Source organism: Passer domesticus, unplaced genomic scaffold (assembly GCF_036417665.1).
Source record: "Passer domesticus isolate bPasDom1 unplaced genomic scaffold, bPasDom1.hap1 HAP1_SCAFFOLD_81, whole genome shotgun sequence".
Classification (NCBI taxonomy): domain Eukaryota; kingdom Metazoa; phylum Chordata; class Aves; order Passeriformes; family Passeridae; genus Passer; species Passer domesticus.
In genome coordinates, this window is record NW_026990178.1 from 119,399 (window position 1) to 145,137 (window position 25,739).

The 25,739-nt window shown below is 50.6% G+C and overlaps 1 protein-coding gene and 1 long non-coding RNA gene across 6 annotated transcripts; one reads left to right on the forward strand and one right to left on the reverse strand.

The window, feature by feature from the left end:
* Window positions 1-574: 574 nt before the first annotated feature.
* On the reverse strand, window positions 575-25,242 carry FAM83H (family with sequence similarity 83 member H). 5 transcript variants are annotated; one of them, XM_064407127.1, is made up of 6 exons: window positions 25,110-25,242; window positions 23,625-23,808; window positions 7,612-8,072; window positions 6,120-6,284; window positions 5,679-5,803; window positions 575-3,584 (listed from the first exon to the last, which is right to left on the reverse strand). In XM_064407127.1, the coding sequence occupies exons 2-6, from the start codon at window positions 23,677-23,679 to the stop codon at window positions 935-937; spliced, it is 3,456 nt and encodes a 1,151-aa protein (XP_064263197.1). In that variant the 5' UTR covers window positions 23,680-23,808; window positions 25,110-25,242; the 3' UTR covers window positions 575-934. The 5 variants fall into 5 exon arrangements, with proteins under 5 accessions (XP_064263197.1, XP_064263196.1, XP_064263200.1 ...); XM_064407126.1 differs by having other exon boundaries at window positions 23,625-25,207; XM_064407130.1 differs by lacking the exons at window positions 23,625-23,808; window positions 25,110-25,242 and adding an exon at window positions 20,935-21,729.
* Window positions 10,537-12,486, forward strand: LOC135293151 (uncharacterized). Its single transcript, XR_010355280.1, has 3 exons — window positions 10,537-10,700; window positions 11,120-11,640; window positions 11,876-12,486. It is a non-coding gene; the product is annotated as an uncharacterized LOC135293151 (long non-coding RNA).
* Window positions 25,243-25,739: the final 497 nt, after the last annotated feature.

A 25,739-nucleotide genomic window follows, 5' to 3' on the forward strand; every position in this document is an offset into this window, starting at 1 on the left:
TGTTTCAGTCAGGATTTTGGATACATTTTCCTCATTAACTTGAAGCTCTTGTCTCTGTCCCTGAGGTTTTACTCTACCTGTGATGAATGATTGTTATTCCCCCCAGCTCTCTCAGCTGCTCCAGACCTGTCACCTCATGATCTGCAGTTAACTCCCAAGGAAGTCACTGCTTGGCCAAGGCAGGACTTTAGATGCTTATTGAAACTCAGACTCACCTGAAAAGGCCTCCTAAAACCAAGCCCTTCTCCATGAATAGCACCTCAGCAGCTTCTTTGAGCTCAGCCCCTAAAGCAGGTAATTCCTTTTTACACAAGGGAACAAACCAGACCCCGCCGGCTCAGGAACTGGTAAACACAAAAGCTGGAGAAGATCAGAACCACAGATTAGGCCAAAAAATTGATTACAACTACTTTTTTTTTGTATGTAAACCTTCAAAAATGTGCCTCCTGTGTCTGATTCATTGTGAGATACAGAAAAAGTGTAACTGTTCCTGAGAAAACACTTGAGCTTTAATTACTTTTTCCAGTTAATACCTCTGTGTGCATCCATATGTATTTATCTTTTCTGGCCCAAATTCAAGTATTGAATTTTCTGGTTTTCTTTTTTTTTTCTGAAATTTGAATGGTTTTGTCTGCTGAAAATATTCCTTGGGTTTAACAGAGACTATAATTTAGTTTTGTACAGTAACAGAGACTTGTTTTTTAAGCACGTTGGTATTTTAATTGTTTTATTTGGAACATACTGTGATAAGGTTGTTTGATACCACCTGACTTTATTGAGCAAACTGTGCCGTGGGAGGCTCATGCTGGATACATTTCTGCTCACTAATCAAGAAGAGCATTGCCATGGGGGTTTGTAGCCATGATAGACAAGTTTCTTCCTCCTTTTTCTGTGACAGTCAGTGATTAAATGGAATTAAATAGGATTTCTAGGATCATTTTTTGGTCTTGAAGGTCCCCAGGATTTTGGGCATGAATTTTCCCATTTTCTTGTCTTTGGCATCTGTGTCATATTCCTCTTCACTGGGACTCGTGTGCTCGTCCTTCTTGCAGAACACCTCAAACCTGCTGTAGACTCGCTTCTCCTTCCGCATGTTCTCCATCTTCTTCAGGAGGGTGTCTCTGTCCTCTGACGGCTGCCGCTGCAGGTTCCGTTTCTGGCTCCCAAAGCTCTCAGACCTGTGGATATTGCAGCTTTTCTCCTTTTCCCCTTTTCTTTCCAAGCTTGTGGTCGACCTGGAGAGGTCAGGGTTGCTGGTGGACGGCAGCTGCTTGGCCAGCTCTGCTCTGTTCTTCTGGCTGTTGGCAGAGATCTGCTCCAGGATCACCTTGGTGTCGTCACGCAGGTTGCTGCTGTACAGGATGTTGGCTGTGGAGGACGGGAACCTCCCTTGTGTTGTCTGGCTGCTCTTGGGGGGCAGTGGTGCTGTGAATTTGTGGGGTTTTTCTTCCTCCATTGCTTCCTGGCTGTCCCCTATGGATGACCGTTTCAGCACCACTGCCTGTTTGTCACATTTCCCACTCTCAGAAGCAGGCTCCTCCTCCAATTTCTTTTCACCTTTTGGGTTCAAAAGCTGTTTCAGCCGTAGTGACCCTTTTCTTAAAAACTCCATGGGATTTTGCTCTTGTTTTGAACAGTCTTCCTCAGATTTGTTGAGAGAGCTGTCAGACCCTTGACTTCTAGACAGGCTTTCTAGAACTGAGGACGTAGTACTTGTCCTCACCTGTGGTTTCTTCATTTCTGTGTTGATTAATTTTGGAGAGTCTTCTCTGAAGGTCACTCTGTCCTTCTTCTCTGGAAGAGCTAATTTCTGAGTGTCTCCTACAAATATCAGGCTCTCCTTCTCTGGAAGAGGAGGTTTGCTCTCGATGGGGTAAAACCGGGATGACAGCTTGTCCACCTTAGTGCCAAGATGTGCCAGAGGATCTTTACTCAACGAGTCCCCAAGCTGGGGGGTGGATGAGGCCATTCCAAATGCTCTGTCCAAGTCTCCATGCATTTTGTAAGTACTGCAGGAGTCTTTGGCGTCCAGCACCCTGCTCTCCAGAATCTTATACTGCACAGATTTGGTACATTTCTTCTCCGTATTCTGAGATTCCTCCTGCAGATAACCCGAAACAGCTTTGGTGTGGGTGACCGTGCCCCGTTCCATGTCCTTGCCCACAGCTTTGTACTTCTCCAGCAGCTCAGCCACTTTGGAGGAGGCAGCCGTCTTGATGGTTTCATTGTCCTTTGTTAACTCACTGGACATTTGCTCTTTTTGGATCATCTGCACCTTTTCTATTGTGGTGTTGGGCTGATCTAATTTGGCAGCACTGAAAATCAGAGAGGACCTGAGCCTGGAGCTTCTCTGGATCAAAGGATTTATCCTGGACCTGAAGGCATCTGGTTTCATTATCGAGGTTTCTTCACCTGCTCTGTCAGAATCTGTAGATTCCTTGGCACTGTCAATTCCCAGTGGCTTGCTACTGAAGGGCGTGGGGGGTTTGAAGGCTGGGACGAGGTCAGTGGGGTGCTTTGTGAGGGGATCCCCAAGAGCATCGTTATACGCCTCGGACTCCATCGGCATCGGGAGCCCTTCATCTGGTTCAGACTGGTATGCGCTGAGGTACGAAGAAATCCTCCAGTTCCGTAACCCTGTCCTGTTTTCCTGCATGTTCTTGTCGTCATCCTGCTCTTCATCCTTGTCCTGTAGGAACAGGCGCTGCTCCAGGCTCTGCTTCTGCGTGGGAGAAGTCTGGCAAATGAATTTCTGTCCTATGTTCTGCCTCCGTAACATCATTCCCATGGGGCCGTTGCCCGCGGGGTTCAGCTGGTCGGAGCCGTGTCTCACCTCCCTGGAAGAATTTGAGGGCACGTAGTCCAGCCGTAGGGGGAAACCCTCCTGTGGGAAACTGGGCTCCAGTTCAGGGTATCGGGGTCCCTCTCCATAGTCTTCCAGTTCATTGAATCCCGGCCTCCCCCCTCGAATCCTCTCAAAGAATCCCTGAGGTCTGCCAGGAAGATGGGGATGTTCAAACTGGTACTGGTAGAACTGGTCCTTCTGGAAATGACTGGATTGGATTTTGAACTCGTCCATGTTGTTCATGAACATCTGCCGGGTGTACTGCTTGGCAGAAGCAAAGTTTTCAAACGTTCCTTCTGCAAAACTGTGTCTCTTAAAAGCGTCCAGCTCCAGCTGCTTGGAACGGAGGAAGCCCCTGACCGGATCCATCTGGGAATTCTCCATCTCCACCTTTTTGTACATCCGCATGGCCGACCCCTCCACAGTGTGCCGCAGCATGTCGTCCCGCCGGAAATTGGACAGGAAGTACCTGTCCGGATCCACCCTGTCCATGAAGGAGGGGAAGAGACTCTCATCCCTCTGGAACATCAGGGGGCCTTTTTTGGGGAAGAAAGGCATGTTATTGCCAAAGGGAGCCATGGCAAATGTGTTCTCTGCCTTTGCCAAGACGTTGGCTGGAGGAACCAGAGGTTCCGACTGTGCAAACAAAATGCGGAATTCTTCATCAAAGCTGGCCACCAGCTCACCCTGGAAGATGTGTGCAATGCTCCTGTGAATCTTCTCGAAGGACCACATGAAACTGGAGAGAGAACAGAAGTGATGGAGTAACTCAGCTGTACTTGTTTTCATTAAAACATCTGCTCACCTGAAGCAAATTCTAAATTTTCTGGTTGGGCAGAAATAGGGCAAAATAATGGCAGACAATTCCCTTGCAGCTACGTGTTACACATGACTGTTCCCAAACCTAACAGCTTGATTTGGGATCACGTCATTGCAGAGAATTTTACAAGGCAATAAATGATTTCTGTTCTAAAAAGCTAGTCAGTCATGTCACCCAGAGTGAGCTGATGATAATCCTTGTGTGAAGCAGATGTTCCTGTCTTTAGCACTGTCAGTAACGACCTGGACAACAGTCAGTGTGTCTCCTCAGCACCTGGCAGGTGACACCAGTCAGGGGAACCCCAAAGGCTGGGAGATGTGCCGACAGGAACCTCCAAAAAGACAGACCCAAGATCTTACTCCTGGGATGGCACAGCCCTTCCACCCACACAGTTTGAGGGGACTGAACAGAAGGACCTGGGCTGGAAATGGGGGAGGAGGATGTTCAGTGTTATGGTGTTCATCTTCCCAAGTCAAGCTCTGGTTTATTTTCCTTGTTTGCTGAGTGATGGGAAGCAGGGAAGGGATCCCTTACTTTGCCCTGCCTGTGTGTGCAGGTTTGCTGCAGCTGTTAAAACTGTATCACAGCCCAGGAGTGTTGTCACCTTTACAGTTCTCTACCACATCCTGCTGGGAATCATGAGGGACACCTTTGTGAGGCTTGGCTGCCTGCTGGGCTTAACCAAAACCTTAGAATTACTTTTTTTTTTTTTTCCCAGATTTTTAAATTCTTAATGTGAAGGAAGCTTGGTTTTGGGTTGTCTGGGCTCAAGGCCTTCTTCAGTTGGTGTATCTACCTCCACTGCAAAATGGAGTATTTTTCCCAAAAAAATTGCTACTCAGTGTCCTTCAGTGAGCAAAACTTTTATCCATGTCACTGATATCCATGTGGAAGTGCCAGAATGCTGCTTTATCAATTCACCAGCCTGTCTCTCAGAATCCCAGACTGGTTTGGGTTGGAAGGGACCATCACACCTTGTTTCACCCCCCTACCATGCACAGAGACACCTTCCACTAGCTCAGGCTGCTCCAAGCCTTGTTGAGCCTCATCTTGAACGCTTCCCATCTTCCTACTTCAGAAATGATACAATATTGGAAAGCCCAAAGCCATGGGACTGTGGCAGAAGTAGTGCTGAACAATTTGCTTGATGCTCTCATAAACAAGAAATGATCCAATCAGAACACTTAGTGTTTGGTACAGCATCAAATGTGAATAATTACTTTCAAACATCAGGGGAAAAAAACAAAGTGAAATCTTACTGTCATGGAATATGCACTTTAATCAGATTCTTACAATTTTTTCTTCATATACTGTGTTTTAAAATACCCTTTATTTGCTTAACTTTCACCATGAGAAGCAACTCATGGTGGGCTTGGATCAACCTGGCCTCGAAGGTTTCCCTGCCAACAGCACGGGGAGAAACCACAAGAGCTTTAGGGTCTGTCCAACCCAAACCATTCTGTGATTCTATGATTACATTCTTAGAGCATGACAGGTGTTTATCCCATCACCCTTTTAATATATGAAGGAGAAATTATTCTACTGCAACTCAATAAAAACATTTATTCTGCCAGAAATGAATGCCTTAGCTAGCTAAGATTGTTATTCCCAAAAGGATGGTAATGTGTTAATGGCTGATTTCAATCCTAACTAAAACCACCCACCTCTCTGTTGCCCAGAGCAGCTGTGGCTGCCCATCCCTGGAAGTGTCCAAGGCCAGGCTGGATGGGGCTCAGAGCAGCCTGGGATAGTGGAAGGTGTCCCATGTGGGGCTGCGGGGGTGCAACAAGATGAGCTTTAAAGTCCCTTCTCACACAAACCATGCTGTGATTTGATGATTCTGTGAGTGGAGCTCAAAGTTCATTTGGTCCAGGCTAAGATGCAAATCTTACACTCCTTATGCTACGGCAAATTCTCTCTGGAATGGATCAGATGGGAGCTGAGCTCCTCTGCAGCCAACCCCATGCACAAAGCATCTGAGTCTCTCTCTCTGAGCTGGACAGGGCTCCTCACCTGTAGTTGCCACTCAGCACCACCATGCAGTCCACCAGCAGGAACTTCTCCTTCAGGTGCCCCTTGAAGGACATCCCCGTGCGGCAGTAGTAGGTTGGGCCAGACACTGTCCTCACCCTCAGGAACTGCAAACCAGAAAGGTACTGACTCAGATGGGACCCTCATTCCCTCCCCTGCCCCTCCTTCCCTGCCTCCTTTTAACCTCCATCCACCCCCAGTGGGATAATCCAGCTCCAGTGGTTCTGCCTGCACACACTGGTGTACAAACCCCTTTCTCAGCACATCTGCAGCCTCACCCCATGTTGTGCCAGCTCTCCTCACTTCACACTCATCTTTCACCAGGTTCTCACCCTTCTCAGGTGCTTCCTGCCATACTGGCCCTCTGTGAGGCAGGACACACCCCCTCAGGACACCAATCAGGTAGGGCAGGTCTTTGCTCACCTCCACATAGTTCAGGTTGACTCTGCACTTGGCAGCTGTGTCGAGGAAGAGCTGGGAGTTCATTTCATCCAGCAGGATGTAGACAGGCACTCGGCGAGAAGCAGCTTCCAGCACCTCAAACAGCAGATCCACATCTGTGAAAACGTCCATCACGATGGCCACCACCTGGGGAAGGGATGAGGACACATGAGCCACTGTGCTGCCTCATGCCTGACCAACCGTGTATCCCAGCTTCTCACACCCCAAAGCTGCACTGTCCCCATCTCAGCTTCCTTTTGAAACAGGAAACATCCCAATTAAAGGCCCCATTAAGCACTGTGGGCCTTGAAGTGGAAGGAGAATTTCTAACCAGAAAGGTGCATGTTATGTGTATGCAGGTGAGGGGAAACCTCCCTGCGTGTTTCCCGACTCATCAATTAATAATTCCATGAACTTTTTGGCCATGTAATCACACTGGATGGTGCATGGAGCTGATCCCCCACTCCAACATCCCCGTGCCATTTTTAGGTAACTTCCTGGCCAGCATTCAGGCTGCCATTACTCAGCTGCATCCGTGTGGTGATTTTATGGGAAGCAGCTTCACAGGTCTTCCTGTCCTTCCCAGCTCCCTGAGTTGAAATACTTGATGGAAAGGGTGTAAGGAAGGAGTAAAACTCTTCTCAGTGGTGCCCAGGGAGAGGACAAGGACAAACTGAAACACAAGAAATTACAGTTCAGTTACAGAAAAGCCTCTGTGACTGTAAGGAGACCATCAACGTGGGAGCAGGCTGTCCAGAAAGGTTTAGTCTCCACCCTTTGAGATGCTCAAGGACACATCCTGAGTGACCCTCTCTAACTGACCTCCTCTGACCAGGGGGGTGGACAGGACCAGCTCTAGAGGCCTCTTCCAATCTCTAACGTTTTGGGATTCTGTGAACTCTTGGTGTATTTTAGCAAGGCCTAGGACAGCAGAGCAGAGACAAGCTTTGGTGCAGTCAATGGTGGATTTGAATCATCCTGCTCCTCTGTCAGATTCTGGAAGCAAAGTTAAGGGAATTAGCAGAGGACCTGATGTTGCTTAGCCTGGAGGAGAGAAGGCTCCAGGAAAACCTTACAGCCCCTTCCAGTGCCTAAAGTGGCTCTGAGAGCTCAGGAGGAACTTTGGACAACGGCCTGGGGTGACAAAACAAGGGGAGTGGCTTTACACTGCCAGAGGGCAGAGTTAGATGAGATATTGGGAAGAAATTATTCCCTGTGAGGAGGATAAGGCCCTGGTGCAGCATGCCCTGAGCAGTTCTGGCTGCCCTATTCCTGAAAGTGTTCAAGACCAGATTGGATGGGGCTTGGAGCAACCTGGGCTAGTGGAAGGTGTCCATCCCCATGGCAGGGGTGGAACTGGAGGAGCTTTAAGGTTCCTCTGACCCAAACCACTGCACTATGATTGTCTGTCCTGATGCTGCTCTGGCACATGTGTGGTTTTACCTCTGCTCTAGCTGGACTCTCCCTGTCTCACCTGCTGAGCTGCTCGAATCATCCTGCGAGCCTCCTCCTTAATGCTGGGGTTGTCTGGTGGGGGTGGCTGCACCAGCGTTGTCACCTCTGTTCCCCTGAAGCCAAAGACCATCGGCCAGCCCAGGTCAAGCTCAGGAACGGCCAGATCTGAGTTCATGGGCCAGTAAGTCCCGGAGGATCCGTCCATGTCATTGTCCCCTGCCGTGTCCGTGCTGCCCTCCTGGTTGGCGTACTGGGGCTTCTGGAGGTTCTGGATTATGTGATCCACCTCGGAGCCACAGAGGAAATCAGGGGCCGCCTCCTCGGCCAGGAAGCGCTGGTAACTCTCCTTGCCCTCCTCCGTGAGCACATCCAGGGCCAGGCGGTAGTACTCCTTGTAGTGGGGGGGAAGGTAATTGGGGTCCAGGGGGTTGTCCCCCTGGGAGGAGCTTTGGGATCGACGAGCCATCAGGGGAGGGAGAGCTGGAGGGAAACAAAAAACATGTGTGAGATCCAGCAGTGTCATGACAGCAACACATCCAACACATCCTCCTCAGGGAGCAAAGGCAGAGATTAAAAGAACATGGAGCAATGCTGGAGAAAGTTCAATCCAAAGGCATGGGAACCTAAAATTAGGCAAAGGTGTGAGTCATTTAACCATTACCTTCACACAGCTAACTGTTTTGGGCCAAAATGTGGAACAAATCAGCCAGGCAGCCCTGGGATAAGCAAGGCAAATGCATCCAACAGAATAATCAACTTTCTCTTTTAGGCAGCTGGTTGCTAAGCTTCAATTTATTGTTTGTTTAAAACTCAAGAGCAAAGCTGTAGGTGGTTATTATCTACACCCCATTAAAATTAATTTCCAAATGCTACAGAAGTTATTTACTATGTGTAATGTGGCCCTAAACCAAAAGCACCTGCCTGAACACGAGGGCACCCCCTGGACCCTTACAGATTAGGTTATCACCACCTCAGCACATGAACAGAAGCAGGTGGTGCGTGGGTGCAGGGGTGTCCTGCTGGTGTAACACAGTCAGAGGCAGAGGAGTCTCCATGAGATGAATAAAGAAATAAAAAATAAGGGATGTGATCACTTCTTCCGTCTCCTCATCTTAACAAAAAACAGAGCTGAAAGGGGCTCACATGCAATATTTGGTAATTGTCTATAGGGAATAATATTTGAGACTATAGACAAATCTGATTTTAACTCATTTTTGAAAGAAAAGTTTGTTGTGCCACAACAGTAATATATGACTGACCCACAAAATGCTCAAAGCGCTTTGGCTTTACACTCTGAACTAATGTCAGTGCTGGAATGTTCTTTTCCTGCACCCCACCACTGAGGTGCCAGCAGAGACTTCCTTCTGATCCCCAAAAGAGGATTGGTCGAGGCAAGGTGAGGTCGAGGTGAGGTGAGGGTCGCTGAGTCGTTGCCATCCAACACATCTGCTCCCAAAATGGGAGGGATTGCCATGGACTGGGAGAAGATAAAGACCTCACACTCAGACTATCACTCATTAGGAGCTGTAAGGATAAACCAGTTTTAAATTCTTATCCGACCATCTGCCCAGCACACAGCAGCGCTGTCTTACTCCTGCTCCAAACTGGAACTCCTTGTAAAGCTGCATGATACAACAGGAAAAATTATAGTCTTAATGTAAGAATAAGAAAATCCAACAGCTCCATATGTCATGTATTGCAACAGAAAATCATCTCTATAGTTCTCACACGCAGCTGCCTATACGGTGTGAATTGTCTGCATTTATCTTCCCACTCTAATTCTTATTTTCTCTGTGTAAGAGAAGAAAGTACAGAGCACTCCAGTATGTATCTCTGGTGGAAGGTGCCCCTGCCCATCGCAGGGGTGTGGAACAAAATGGGCTCAGACCATCCTGGGATTCTGTGATTTCAGGATGCTCAAGTCACCAATGTTCCTGCTCTTAACTATTTCAGCAGTGTCATTTTAAGGACTTGCTCCCACATTCCATCAATCTCAGACAGAAGAACAATATACCCAACTCATTCATGTATGACCCAGGAAGGGGTCAGAGGTCCCACAGCAAACGGCTCACAGTGCTCAGAGATGGGAGCATGACAGACAGAGAACCAAGTGCAGCATTAAAAGGAAGAAGTATCAGAAAAACCCTCTGGTATTGCTGGGCAATCAAAACAGCAGAGGAAAGATCATGCTGGTGAAGTGGCAAAGCAATTTTATATTGATTAATATAATTATTTCACTACAGTTAGAAATGGGTTTCCCTGAGACACTGGGAGAACACGGACACGGAACTGGGGGAGTTCTGCTATCACTGAACCCAGCAGTGGGGGTGGGCTGCTGGCCTGGATGATCAGGGATGGTCAGGGGAGCCTGTAGGGGATGTTTGGAAGGGGCCTGGAAAAGACCCATGGCTCATAATTGTGAAATAAAAGCCAGAAGTTGTGTTTGTGCCCCCACAGGTATCTGCCCAGCTCTTCATGTGTTCCATGGCTTGGAGCCGCCTGGTCTGGTGGAAGGTGTCCTTGCACAGGGTGCAGAAGATGAGTACCTTCCAGCCCAAACCATCTTGTGCTTCCATGATGCCATAAATTGTTGGCCTCCTTTAATTCCCTGGGTTGCAACGAGAACAACACCATGTTGATGAATCCTCAGTTTGCATTAAAAATGCTGGTTTATACATATAAGTATGTAAATAAATAAATAGCTATACATACATATATATACATACACACACACAAAATTCTGGATATTTCATTTATCTTCCAAAATTCTTCCCTGTCAGGTAAAGCAGAAGGGAAGAAAGTACCTGGAACCCCAAAGGATATTTATGACCTTTTGTCACTTTAGTGGGTGTGAGTTGAGTTCAGGACCAGGAATATAATTTCTCCTGCTACAGCCCATCTTGCTGACTTCAGACGGATTCTGCACTTAGTTAATGGATTTTTATAATTTTGTTTTGCTCTGTTCCAGACCCTGGGATGACCTGTTTGCAGCTGGCAGAGCTCTGAGGCCCTGGGTCAGATTTGGTGTCATGAAGCTGCTGACTGCCAGGCCAGTTCTCCAGCTCAAGCCATCCACTGTTTGGAAAGCAATTCCTTTCCAAATCAGATGTAAGCAATCACATACCACTTCTGACTGATATTTGTGTGCCAGAGGGAGGTTTCTAAGACAGAACTGGCTTTCAAACTCCCATCTTTTCACTTCTCTCTTAACTAGCCTTGCTCCATTCCAAGTGTGTCCATTATCCCAGTGCAAGGCTGGATTTGGTGGAGGAGCAGTTCACAAGCCTCAGGAAATAGGAGATGGGTTACTTACTGTGCCACATCACCCTGCCATTTTTTTACTCCAGAACTATGTATTCCATGTATTTTGTAGGGCATTCCATGCTTTAAGCCTTGGTTTGTTTTAACCAGAGCTCAGGGAGCACAAGGTCAGGTTTCCCCTCAGAGGGACAGGAGCCTGGACACACATCAGTTTATTAGAGTTATCAGCTCTCTTCTTCCCTGATGGCTGGATTCTCTTTGATCAGGGGCACCTAAAACAACCTGCAGGAGACTGAGGGGACACCTCAGTGCACTCTACAACCTCCTCATGAGAGGAAGAGGAGGAGCAGACACCGATCCCCCCTCTGGGGTGACCAGTGACAGGACCCGAGGGAGCAGCTGCAGCTGGATCAGGGGAGGGTGAGGTTGGAAATCAAAAAAAGGCTTTTCTCCCAGAGGGTGGTTGGGCACTGGAACAGGTTCCCTGGCAGAGTTCAAAAAGCATTTGGACACTCCTGGGCACAGGGTGGGACTCCTGGGGATGATCCTGTGCAGGGCCAGCAGCTGGGCTCCATGTGTGGCCCCTTCCAAGTCAGCTTACACTGTGATTCCGTGACTCCAAGCAGGGGTTGGAACCTTGTTTGAACTTCACCTGCAAATCTATTTCCTGCAGCTTCTTTCAACCCAGAAAAAGACAAATGTTGTATTTCTGGAATTCTGAACCATCAAAACTGTCAAAGAAATTGAGCTATAAACTGAAAATACTGCAAATGTAGATTTTCAGCCTGTAAGTACTGATTAATAGAGAATTTCACTTACATGCTTATTTTATTTAATTAGGAATTTCATTTTATTTTAATTGCTGGTCCCAGTTTACAAAAATCTTCTGACATGAGTAATGAGGATTTGAGGGAGAAATGAGAATGCTAAAAATAATAAGGTGTGGCAATTTGCTTGGGGGGTCTTTATAACGGGTAACAAAGTATTTTTTTATAATGGGTAACAAGATATTCTGTGTGCAGTTACAGCTCAGGCACTGAACTAGCAGTGGGTACAGGAGGAGAGGAGCTGATGCCAACCCAGCACCTGCAGCTGTGAGCAGCTCTGTGATGTGCTCAGCCAGAGGGAACCCTGAACATCCCTCCTTCCATTCCCACGACAATATTGGAAAACTAAGACCCTGAAGTCCCCTAGTCCAAAAACCCTGCAGTGCACTTCCAGATGGGAAGAAGAAAGCTCAAGCACATCACCAATGTCCTCCACGCCTTCGATAGCCACAATTTTACCAGCAAAAGCTTCCCAGAAAAAGTGGGAGAGAACTGCCCCAGCATTAGACAGGAAAGGAAAGGAATCCTGCTACATCCTGACAATATGACCTGGGAAAAAATTCCAGCAGTTGTTTGAAACTGGATGTTTTGAGCAGAAAACACCAATACAGGACCCGAGACATTCTTCAGACCACTGAGCACACTGGCACCATCCCTACTGATCCTGCAGCCAAGCCCGTGGTGCTTCAAGGAAAGAAAAACTCCAGAAGGTAAATTAGGCAGCAAGGGGGGAAATCTACTTCTCCCCATCACCGAGCCCTTAGGCCTTGGGAAAGTCATTATAAATAAAGTGCAAAGAAACCATAGCCAGGGCAGCAATTGAGGTGCTCACACACAGGCTCTCCATGTCACCTGGGATGCCTGAAGTTACCTGGCCTGGCCTCCAGCTGCTGCCGAGGAGGCTGTGGGTCTCTGCAAGGCAGGTGTCACACCTGCTGAGCTTTAGATGCCCAAAGGCATCTGGAATGTCCCAAAACCCCCAGGTCTCAGAACCAGGACTACTCCAGGATCAGTGGCCAAATGCATATGTACAATGTGCCTATTTGCACCCCCTTACAGGTGATGGAAAATAATAATATCCAAGAAATATGGGATAGGATTAATCTTCTAACAGGCATGCTCATGTTGGGCCAAATATTCTCTTAATTCTCCTCCCAGACACTAACAAATCAGGCCTGCTAAAGCCTCAGTGCTCAGACCTCAACTGTTTTAACTCTGAGATTCCCCCTTACCCTGTCACACAATTCATCCTACCAGGATCCTGCTTGGAACTGTCAGTGCTTCATACCAGAATTTACCTAGAGGATGGGAGGCAGCTTTGACAGGAGGATGAGTCAGATATTGGGGACACACTCCTCCCTGTGAGGTTGGTGAGGCCCTGGCACAGGCTGCCCCATCCCCGGCAGTGTCCAAGGCCAGGCTGGACAGGGCTTGGAGCAACCTGGGTAGTGGAAGGCATCCCTGCCCATGGCAGAGGTGAGGGACTGGATGAGATTTAAGGTACTTCCAACCCAAAACATTCCTTCCCAATATCCCATCTAAGCCCTGTCCTTTGGCAGTGGGAAGCCATCCCTCTTGTCCTGTCACTCCAGGCCCTTGTCCAAAGTCCCCCTCCAGCTCCCCTGGAGCCCCTTTAGGCACTGGAAGGGGCTCTGAGGTGTCCCCAGAGCTTTCTCTTCTCCAGCCTGAACACTCCCAGCTGTCCCAGCCTGGCCCCAGAGCAGCAGGATTCCAGCCCACACTTACACGTCACAATGTTACTTCTTCAGTAACTTAGAAGTCTGTTACCATTATTTGGCATTTCATGCACTTCTCTGCTATCCTAAGTGATCATTCTATGAAATTATGTCCATAAATTTAGAAGTATCACCACTCATGATCTGAACCTTTAGAACTAAACCTGCAGAATTTAGTTTCTCCCCAAAAAATCCTTCTCCTAATGCAATGGTTGGGACAAGCATGAGCACAGACAGGTAGACAGAACGGTGTGGAAAGAAGTACAGAATCTCCCGAGCTGGAGGGGACACACAAGGGCCATCAAGCCAAACTCCTGGCCTTGCACAGGAAGCCCCAAGAAGCCCACAAAAAGAAGATGGTACGAGTACTGCTGGCACTCTGCTCCACACACAGATCTGGGCTGGTGGCTGGGTTTGGCAGGAGGAAGCTGCAGGAGAACAGAAGGCAGCTCTGTGGCTGTTTGCAGCAACTCCTCCCATGCTCGGGGGCAGTGGATAAAGGAAAGCACGAAGCAGCTTGTTGGAAACCCAACAAGTGGGAGATGAAGGACGATGGAATGGGCTGAGGAGAAGCAGGATCCAGGTCTGCTCCGCCCGTCTGCCTGGGCTGTGCCAAAGACACTGCACTGCTGCTGCGGCTGCTGCTGCACCAGACACTGCACTGCTGCTGCTGCACCAGACACTGCACTGCTGCTGCTGCACCAGACACTGCACTGCTGCTGTGGCTGCTGCTGCACCAGACACTGCACTGCTGCTGCGGCTGCTGCCACAGCTGCTGCAGCAGTGCACGGGGAGTCCCAGCGGAGTCACTGCCCTCCATGGCCAAAAAACCATCAGGAGGAGAGGAACGGGTGGAAAGGAAGGAGCAGACAGGCCTCAGCCATGCCTATGCTATGATCAAGGCAGGGGTGAGGAGGGAGTTTCCAAGGGAAATTTCCCTTCAGCTTGGCCTGAGCTCTGCCCCTGTTCCCACTGGTACAAATGGGAGTGACTTTACTGGCTGCAATACCTGTCACATGCATTGGGTTTCGAGATTCCCAAAAGCTGTCAGACCCCCTTAATAAAGGGAAGAGTCAGATGTGATCACAGCCTGCAGATTCCTCCACACTGAAAAACACTCAACAACATGGAATATTTAATGTAAGGAAAAGTGGTTGACAGATGAAGCTGGAGGTAAAAACTATCCCTTTACCTCTGTATTCATTATAGGAGCAGAAACTGGGAAAAGCACAGACCTGTTGACGTGGGCAGCATTTGGTGCCTGTCCATATTATGTTCCATTTAAACAGACTTTTACTGTTTTTTTCCTGACAGAGCAGGAGGAAACCACAGATTCAGACATGCTGTGATCACCACAAAGCCCTACAGATTAAAATAAATAAATAAAAGGACGTGTCTTTCTCCAGAGCCTCTGTGGAGGTGTGAATCAAGGGCGCTGGACCGTGTTTGCCCAGTCTAAGCAAAAGGGAACCGGCTCAGTGCTCTCTTTGTCTCTCATCTGCTGTGCCTGGTGCCAGCCCTGCTGATGCCTCAGCACCTGGGGCTGGCTCCATCTGCCTCCCTGTGCTGACTCCAGTGCTTGTTGTTACGTGTTCTGCCTGCACAGCCAGTTCCCAGGCTGCCTCGCTCAGGTGATCCCTTCCCTGGCTGGACCTGCTCCGCTGCTTTGGGACACTCCCAGGAGCTGAGGCTGCCTGGAACACCCAGGAAGGAACTGCCTGTGAGGAAGCAGGGCTGGATCCCAGTCTGCAAAGGGCTGAGAAGACCCAATCTGTTCCCCAGACCCTTTACGTGCAGGTACAGACAAAAGTTCCTGGGCTCAACCACCTCATCTTCTCACTGCCCTAGACAGCACCAGAAGAGAAAGGCAGCACAGACAGACTGTTCTTTAGCCACACTCTGCACAGCCAGCCACAAACCCCTCTGTGCTATCAACTCAAAGGACTTCCAAACTATGGGCAAGAAATGAATCAAGGCACTCTTGATCCCTGTGATGGGCCTCACCTGGCCTGCACACCACATTCAGTGGCATCACTGACATCTCTTGGGGTGGATTGTGAAAAATAATCATGTTTCCAAAATGGCGCTATAAATTAAGTTTACAAATCAATTATTTAAAAGAAAATATTTGGCCTCAAAATAATAGGAAAGATCCTATGCAAACAAACTGCTGATGTTCTGGGAGGGTTGGGTTTAGGAGAGGACAGCAATGCCTGAGGGAAAATGACTGGAGCAGACATGGTGACAATGAGACATGGAAAGTGTTAGCTTGCTCTCAAGAAAATGTTGTACTTGGTAAATGATCTAGGAAGGGACCTGTCTCCTCGAATATGGTTTAAGGTGTGGGGTTTTTAATTCTGCACTGTGTGATGGAAGGACAAGCCAGTGCCTTCTGATCTTGCTGCAGAGGAAGAACCTGTATGAACAGCAGGACATGCTCGTTCTCTCCAGAAGCTGCTTCTCATTTTCCATCCCAACGGTTGGATTTCTCCTGAAAAGGATCCTGTCAGTCTTACAGGGGTGCAGGATCTGTAATTCTGAAGTGTAGCCCAGAATTTCCTGGTGGCAGGAACTGTACAAGAGCTGGGGCAAAAAGGAAGCTGCCCAGAGAAGCTGTGGCTGCCTGATCCCTGGAAGTGTCCAAGGCTACGTTGGATGGGGTTTGGAGCACCCTGGGCTAGTGTAAGGTGTCCATGGCGGGGGGGTGGAGGAGATGGTCTTGAAGGTCCCTTCCAACCCAAACCATTCCATGGCTGCATGATAATAATGCAGGACACCTTCTCTTGAACTGCTCTTCTCACCAAGCAGGGCTAAGGCATGTTCCTCACAACAAGACGGAAATGTGGCAAATAACCCAGACTAGGCAGTTTTTTAGCTATAACTGCCTCTGCCAAGTCCTAATTCTTGTTTTTTCTCTTTCCATTCTTCTCTCTGGATTTCCTGCTGAGTCTTACCATGTTCTTCTCAATGTCCTCTTCAGGCAGTATGATCAAAGCCTGGGTTACTGTCAGAATTTCTGGTTGGAATTTGTTATTCCTGTTACAATGCCATATAATGCTCCCAGACCTTCTCCTTTGGTCATCTGAACAGCTGATCACTCTATGTTAATCATCTGAGAGAATGTCACCCCATTCTTCACTCTGGATAGTCTTATGTGGATCTCAGTCATCCTTAAAAAACAGACAGTACCTCTGCCTGCTGCTGCGAGTTTCACTGCAGAAGTTTTGGCCATCAGATGAGAAATTGCTTCAATTAATCAAATTTTCACTGAGCTTCCAGAGACGGCAGCTGTACTTTCTGTGTTCATACCTGTGGCAGCTGACCCTGATCAATGGCTCCAAGAACACTTTCTGTGTCTCAGGTGAGCAGTGAATGCCCTGAGTGCTGCAGGCATGTGGCAGAGTAGAACTGGTGCCTGGTCTGTACCTCTAAAACCCACTGGACTCTCACTCATCTCTGCTTACTAGGGCAAGGGATCCCACAGAACATTCTTTGCTGGAGAATCAGAAAGTGGCCAGACATTTGGAATATCCAGGGGATCTTTCTGCAGGCCAGAGGAAGGGAGAAGTGGCGGAAGAATTATATGTTGTAATTTTCTTTGTGAAGTGGTTACTGAGACACCTGTCAATGTGTCCCACAGTGGCAGCATGTGAACCTGTCAGCCTTAACTGTCCCATGCAGCAAGGGTACAGAGGGACAGGGAAATCTGAGCTGTGGAGAGTCACCTGCACAAAACCTGATGTTTACAGCAGCTGGAAATGAAATGTCATCCTGCACGCAAAAGGTGTCTCTTAGCAGATTATCTGAATGATCACGGAATCCTTTGGATTGGAAAAGCCCCCTGAGACCCTCGAGTCCAACAGCACTGCCAAGGCCACCACTAAGCCATGTCCCAGTGCCACATCTATGATAGCAATGCTCATGTCACACATTCACTATCCTGCAGCAAATCCCTTCCCCTGGGTTTTTATTCAAAAGGTAGCAAGTATAAGGAAGTCTAAAACAGAGAACTTAAAAAAAAAAAAGGACAATCAGTGTAAGGTCTAATTAAGGGGGAGAACCATGTGCTGTCCTTGACTCTTACTTCCCCCACACACTGATTTTAGAAATGCACTCGTCAATCTCCTCTTCCTCACTAAGACTACAAAAATCCAGCACTTGGGGCCTGATAGTGTCCAGACGTGTCCCATGTAACTGTAAAATGCAAAGAATTCCAATCCTGCAGGGTTTGGAGGTGAATTTCCATTGCCTGGAAAGTTTTGGTTGCCAGAAAAATTACGTCTAGAACATGGGTGAATCTGTCCTGAGCCACAACCCTGCTCTGACACAAGCATACAGACATTTCCACACTTAGAGAATCTCAGAATCAGAGACTGGTTAGAGTTGGAAAGGACCTTCAAACCCATCTTATTTCACCCCCTGCCATGGGCAGGAACACCATCCAATAGACCAGGTTGCTCCCAGCCCCATCCCAGCCTTGAACCTTCCAGGGATGGGGGAACAACAGCTTTTTCCTTTGGCATGCAATTTCCCCTAAACCATATGAAGAGCAAGACCTTTTTCCCCCCTCAGAATACTCCTATTGCCAGGTCATAGCAAATCCAACTCTCTTTTTACCCCTCAAATGCAACTATAAAGTCCCTCAGGTAAACAGCAGTGAGACCAAAATGAAAAGAACTTTCTCTCCCTAAAATGCAGCTCCCATGTGTCCATCTAATGGGGATGGGACACACTGTGCTCTCCTGCCTCCTGATCCAGGGAGAACATCTGCACAGGGAACTGGGAACTGGTGCTTAGCACTGCTGCCACTGGCACTGCTCTGGTTTGGGGTAGTTTGCTGTTACTGACCTATTTTGGCCTGTCTTGCAGCTGAGCTTATTGCAGCTTCCACAAATTAGATGTTTTCAGCAGCAGAAGGATGTGATTAGTACTTCTGTTCTGCCTCTTCCCTTTCTAACTGGTCTAGATGGAGAACCCAATCCTCAGGCCAGGCAAGATCCACAATTGACCCCTATTGACCCTGGCCAATTTAGAGTGAGCAACACAGAACCATCCCCTTCCTGTCCTCACACACAAGTCCTGAGGTCTGTCAGGCTCACACCTATGGAAAACTCAGCAAGCGCTAGCCCGTGTGCCTGTGCACGCCTGTCCACACGCATCTGTCCATGCTCCTGCCTGTACGTGCACGGCTGTGCCAGGGCTCGTGGGCCGTGTCAGCACTCAGTGCACACCCAATCCCTGCGTGTGGAATGCAGGGGCCTCGGGAGCTACTTCCCAGCTCCTTGCCCACCGCAGACCTCAGCCCTCACAGCACATCCCCTCTGTCCCAATCTCCTGACCATACATCCCTACAGCATTCATGGTCCAAACAGGAGACCGGCTCGGGCTTTGTTATGGGGAGCTCATCAGGCTGCAAAGGCTCTTCCCAAAGAATGAGGCTAAGTTTGGGAATATCTGGTCCTTAGGGATTTCTCAAAGGGGAATGGACAAAATTGTGTGAAGTGTTTGATAAGCAGTTTTGATCTGAGGACAGAAGGGTCCCTTCCCTTGCCATCCCCAACACTGCTGGGACATTCCAGGTCCCTTCCCTCACCACCTCCAATCCCTGCTGCCTGCACTGGGACGTTCTGAGTCCATTCCTTCCCCATCCCCAGTCCCTGCTGCCAGCACTGGGACATTCCCTCGGCCCCCTTGCCTCTCTCATCTCCTTCTGTCTCTCTCCCTTCCCGCCATCATGGCGTGACTGGGAGCTCGGGCCACTGGAGCCTTCCCTCGTAGAAGCAGCAACCCCCTGCCCATGGAATTCCCTGTCCCAGATGCCGGGTGCTCAGTCCTGTGCAGAGGCAGAGGCGCAGGACAGGCCCTCCCCAGCCCTTGCCCTCCACCTCAGGCAGCCACACAGGTACCCCGGGAGGTACCTGCCCTTCTCCTACCTTACCAGGGAAGCCGGGCAGTGGTGGGTAGGTCGTGGGTCACTCTCTGGCTCAGGCGGCCATGCAGGTACCCACGAGGTCTCCACCCTTCTCTACCTTCCCAGGTGAGCTGGGGCAGGTGGTGGGTCACTGTCTGCTCACTTGGACGTGCCTGCAACCTGATTCACCTGGGAGCCAGGCAAGCGAGGCTCCACCCAGGGCAGAGCGGGGGTGAGTAAGAGCGAGAGAAAGGCAAACTCCGGAGAGCTGTTCCCTCCCCAGGCGCGCAGGGAGCCAGAGATAAGGGCTGCGCATTCCTGAGCCGCCGGAGGCCTCTCCCTTCCGTCTGCCCCGAGCCTGTCAGACCAGCTCGGGACTGGCAGCGGGGCAGGGCTCGCCGCAGCCCCGGTGCTGTCCCGGCCCGTGACACGGACCCCAGCCCAGCCCCGGGCCCAGCCCTCGGTCCCCAGCCCCGGGCAGGGCCCCTGGGCGCTGCCCCCAGCTCGGTTGTGGCCCTGCGGCTCCCAGGAAGGGGGATTTGGGCTCCTCGGGCACTTCTGGTGCTCCGGGCCTGTCGGGGACAGACGAGCAGCAGCTCCTGGGCAGTGGCACCGTGGAACAGGAGGGGCCGGGGGCAGCGCCCTCTCCCCTGCGGCGGGACCGTGTCCCCGGGGGTGCCGTGGAAGGGGCTCTGGGGAGACAGCCGTGCCCTCCTGTCTGCCCCCATCACCGTCCCCGCTCCCGCAGCCGGGGCCCCGCGGGCAGGGAAGGGTTAAGCGAGATTCCCCGCAGCCCCGGGCGTGGCAGCGCCTGTTCCACCTTTCATGTCCCAGCTCGTCCCGCCCGGCCGCCGCCGCCGTGAGGGCCGGGCCGGCGGTGACTCAGGCGGGGCGGGAGCCGCGCGGGCTGAGGGTCCCGGCCTGAGGGAGGCACGGGGCCGAGCACCCCGTGCCGGGCACGGCTGGGCTGTCTGCAGCGCGGGGACAGCTTCGGGCCCCTCACGGAAACGACACGGGGGCTGGAGCGTGTCCAAGGAGGGAGCAGAGCTGCGGAAGAGTCTGGAGCACCGGGCTGAGGGAGCTGGGGGGCTCAGCCTGGGGAAGAGGGGTTCAGGAGGGACCTTCTTGCTCTCTACAACTCCATAACAGGAGGGTAGAGCCAGGCGGGGGTCAGGCTCTGCTCCCAGGTAATAAATGACAGGATGAGAGGTCATGGCCTCAAGCTGCACCAGAAGAGGTTTAGGCGGGATATGTGGAAGATTCGTCCTGAAAAGGGCTGTCCAGCTGCCCAGTCCCCATCCCTGAGGAGACTGAACAGTGATGTGAATGTGGCACCTGGGGATATGGGCTAGTGCTGGTCCTGGCAGTGCTGGGGGAGCAGTTGGACTCAGTGATCATGGAATGGTTTGGGTTGAAGGGACCTTACACCTCATCCAGTTCCACCTCCCTGCCATGGACACCTTCCACTGTCCCTGGCTGCTCCAAGCCCTGTCCAGCCTGGCCTTGAACACTGCCAGGGATGGGGCAGCCACAGCTTCTCTGGCACCCTGTGCCAGGGCCTCACCACCCTCACAGGGGTTTCTTCCCTACATCCCAACTAAACTCACCTCTGGCAGTGGGAAGCCATTCTCCTCTGTCCTGTCACTCCAGGCCCTTGTATAAAGTCCAGATCACTTGGAGCCCCTTCAGGCACTGGAATCATCAGCTTCATCAGCTGCTTGGCTTCTCTTCTATGGACAGAACACTTCTGCTCTCTAATGGAATGTAGTGTTGTCTTTGTTTACATCTTTGATATAATCCCTCTTCCGTCATCAGGAAACGCAAAGGATCTGTTTTGAGGCCCCAAAAATGATGGCATTGCTGGTAGTGTCATGGCTATGATACAGCTATTTAAGGTAGGACCTATCAGACTGAACACTGCTGCAGAGGAGGCTGTATCAGCACCAGCCATGCCACAGACCTTGGAATGCTGCCACTATGCACATGGGGGCAATTCAGACCTTCCAGGCCAAAAAGATGAACTGTAGCTGAACCCCACTGGATACAAGGGAGCTACACCATCTCTCTGGTATCTCATATAAATTTAGATTGGATAAGCAGTGCCCCTGGTCTGAAGCTTTGATTCAGAACGAGCTGAACCAATCCTGCCTGTAAGGAAAGCCAGTTTCAATATGAGTTTGGAGCTTTCCCCTGTATGATACTGAAACATAAATTGGTGAAATCCCTCAGAAAGCAAGGCTTAAACTGTTTCATTAGTTTTTCTACAAGGTTTCAGTGTGTGATTTTACAAACCTTTTATCCTTAAATAATGATGACTTGTAGTAAGAGTTTGGAATTATCTGTAAAAGAACTTAAAATCTTTGTGAACTCTGGCTTTTAGATTCTATCAGCCAGCAAGGACCTGTGTGAGTTATTCCAAGATGTTATTACATGAGGGAAATCCCAGTGAAAACACACTGGCATTCCCAGAGCTTGTGTTCAGAGCTACCCCCTACACTCTTGTTTCAGCCTTTATCTCACACCAGTTTAATCTACTTCATTAAGTCTCATAACCTGTATTTGAGTAAAGTACTTCTCAGTAATGTAAATACAATTATCACCTTTCAGTCTTCTCACTATTAAATAGAAAACATTTTAAACCTCTCATTTTCTCTTTCCCCCATCATGTAGATGGTATTAGTGGACCTTTTCTGTCCCAGCTTTTCAAAACTAACTTTCAAATCTCAATATCAAACAGGATGCTTTTACTTTCAGTTTCACTACTGCTGTATACACAAATACGTCACCAACATTTTATTGGAGTAGGTTTGACTTCTCCTGAGCCAATTTCTTTTGCACTCCAGAGTGAATATTACCTGGAATTGCTGATTTTAAAGCTATTCCTAATGGAATAAAAAGGCCTGAATCCTTCCACTTGGGAATTAGTAATAAAGTTTTGCTGCTTTTCTATTCTGAATGTTGGTTGTGTTTATTTTCTTGTATTATTTCCAAGATAATATTGGTTATTTGAGAGAATCTTCTTTCCCTATAAATGCAATGTACGTGTGTAAGGGTGTTTGTTTGGTTTTCATGAATTACAAAGTGTTTGCATTGTTACACTGGATTAGTGCAGTAATCCAAACTGGGTAATTACTGTTTGTCACCAGTGCCTCACCACGCTCCCTCTGCCAACGTCCTTCAAACAAGGGACACTCGTGCCCCAGATTGATGATGTCTGGATTAACCACACGGGGTAAAACAAAGCGTGTGGAATGAGGTGAGACCTAATTTCAGATTGTGGTAGCTGCTTCCGCTCTCTGCAGCTCTCAGAGCCAGCAGAACACGGCAGGGAACACCCAGAGCAGGGGGGCAGCAGCAGGAGAACACCCTGAGCAGCAGGGAGAACACCCTGAGCAGGTGGGAGAACACCCTGAGCAGCTGGGAGAATGCCCTGAACAACTGGGAGAACACCCTGAGCAGGAGAGCAGCAGCTGGGAGAACATCCTGAGCAGGAGAGCAGCAGCAGGGAGAACACCCTGAACAGCTGGGAGAATGCCCTGAGCAGGAGGGCAGCAGCAGGGAGAACACCCTGAGCAGCTGGGAGAACACCCTGAGCAGCTGGGAGAATGCCCTGAGCAGGAGGGCAGCAGCAGGGAGAACTGCACTGTTCTCCCCAGGAACCAGCACAGCCCACGTGTGTCAGACAGGTCATGCTGGGGTACTGCTCCAGCCCTCAGTTTTGGCAGCAGCTTGAACAGGAGCACTGCGAGGGGTCTCAGCACTGATAAAGGGGGACTGCACAAGTTCGTGTCCTCAAGTGCCACAGAATTCAGAACACGTGGGGAGGTGGCACTCAGGCACATGGTTCAGTGGTGAACATGGTGGTGGTGCTGGGCTGGTGCTTGGTCTTGGCGCTCTTACAGGTCTATTGTGACTGTAATGATTCTGTGATTCCATGATGTTAAAATTGAAATCCTGGAAATCTGACCTGATGGGAGCTTGGCTTCTGGTAGGTTTAGGTGGGGTACTGGGAGGAAGCTCTCCCCTGGGAGGGTGGGCAGGCCTGGCACAGGGTGCCCAGAGCAGCTGTGGCTGCCCCAGGATCTCTGGCAGTGCCCAAGGCCAGGCTGGATGGGGCTTGGAGCAGCCTGGGACAGTGGACAGTGTCCCTGCCATGGCAGGGGGTGGGATTAGATGGCTTTGAGGTCCCTTCCCACCCAAAACATTCCATGATTCCAGTGATTACCAGGCGGCCCTGGCTCCATCCACCAGTGGCCTGCTGTGATCACTGACAGGATGTGAGGAACAGACACATTACCTGCCCCAAAGGCACCACGAGCACAGACAAGGTAATCTGGAGAGCAGGAACTCATTCCAGAGCCGCTTCTCCAGCAGCGCAGATCCACGGGCTCTTTGATAGTGGAGAAGGTGGTGAATCTTCCCCTTGACTCCACACGGGTGACTCATCCCAGCTGCCACTCTGGGTTTGATCTGCTCAGGCTCTGCATGTGTACATATCAGATTATCTGGGTTAAGTGCAGCTTTGCTTTTGCCCTTTATCTGTCTGCTCTGAAGCTGTTTAACACGATCTGCCTGTTTTTGTGCCAGCTCAGTTTCAGGAGTCCCAGGCACAGACTGGCACTGAGCACTGAGCTGATTTCTTCTGCAGTGACCGCAGGCCTGGTCACTCATCTCACAGGTCCCTAATGCAATCCCCACCCCTGCTGTGCTGACAGAATTGGTTGCACAAGTCATCCCACTCTAGTTCTTCACAGTGAGTTTTTTAATGTGGAGAAATCCCACATTATTCTAACAAGCAGAACCAACATCTGCATGGAACTCTGGGAGGGAGAACACAACTGGTGTTGCACAGTTTCACGGTTGGAAGTTGTTTGCTTTTTTAAAGAAAACTGCCTTCAATTAAAGGGGCTGATGGGGAATAATCAGTGTTGTATTTATACACTGTTTGGGTACCAGGGCAGGAAGCTGTTGTGAGGGTTTGCTGTTTTGTTCTTTAGCAGTGCTCAGCCCTGATGGCTGTCCTTTCCTCCTGGGGAAAACCCAGGAAGGGTCCTAAGGAAGGAAGGTCCCTGGGATCAGGTCCCCACTGGAGGGCTCCCCGTGCAGACAGGGGGATTCAGAACATCCAGTATGACCTGAGTAAGAGAAAATCCAGACCTGCTTGGCTGGGCCAGTCCCCACTCCCGCTCAGGCACAAGGATATCCAGAGCCAGAGCTCACCCTGCACTGGCAGGGCCTCTGTCTTCAGTAGTCACAGGAGACACATTTTAATTCCTAGTCCAGACTGGTCGCAGTTTGAACTTTCCTTCTGAGGGGACGAGGTGCAGACACTGATCTCTGTGGTCACCAGGGACAGGACCCGAGGGAATGGCTGGAGTTCTGTCCGGGGAGGGTTAGGCTGGATATCAGAAAAAGGTTCTGCCCCAGAGGGTGGCTGAGCGCTGGGATGGGCTCCCCAGAGCAGCGGTCACAGCACCAGGAGGTGTTTGGGCAATAACACTGTTTGGCACACGGCGGGACCCTTGGGGACAGTGCTGTGCAGGGCCGGGAGCCGGGCTGATGGTGCCTGTGGGTCCGTCAGCTCTGCTCAGCTCTCCGTGCCTCCCTCACACCGCCGCTGCAGCGCAGGGAGGGCACACACTGTGTGCCTGCTCTGTCCTCCTGAGGAGACACAGCCGCACTGCGCAGCGGCTCCTGATTTCAATGCTGGTTCGGGGTTATTAAATAAATGAGGATTCACCACAACTGCACCTCAACGGTTTCTGCAGGCACAGAACTGCACCTTTTCATAGGCGGTGAGCAGCACGGGCCCCGAGCCGCTCCCGGAGCCGTTCAATCCCCCCGCTCCAGGATCCTCTCCCGGGCTCCGCTCGGCCCTCGCCGGGTTCGGCCTGGGCCTGGCCTGGGCCTGGCCCGGGCCCGGCAGCGCCCGCCGCTGTCGCGTCACTGCTGCGTCACCGGGGAGCGTCAGCGCGCAGCGTCGTGGTGACGTCACCGGGCAGGGCGGCGCCCCCGCTGCTGCGGGCCCGGCTCGGCTCGGCTCGGCCCGGCTCGGCCCGGTCAGTCCTTGCCGGTACCGCCGCTCTGGGCCCCGCTCCCGGCCCGGCTCGGCTCGGCCCGGTCAATCCCATCCCATCCCCACCGGTACCGCCGCTGCTCCGGGCCCGGCCCATCCCTGCCGGTACCGCCGCTCCGGGCCCCGCTCCCGGCCCGGCCCGGTCAGTCCCCGCAGTGGGAGCCCCTGCAGGCCTGCGGCTCTGGGCTCTTCGGTGCTTCAGGTGTCGCTGATGGTGACTGAAAGCACAGAACCAGCGAAAACGAAACGTAGCAGGAGCAGAGTGGCACTGAGCCACAGCCAGAGCTCCATCTCCTGCAGCTGTTGGTGGCAGTGGGCAAGGCTGGAGATAGCATT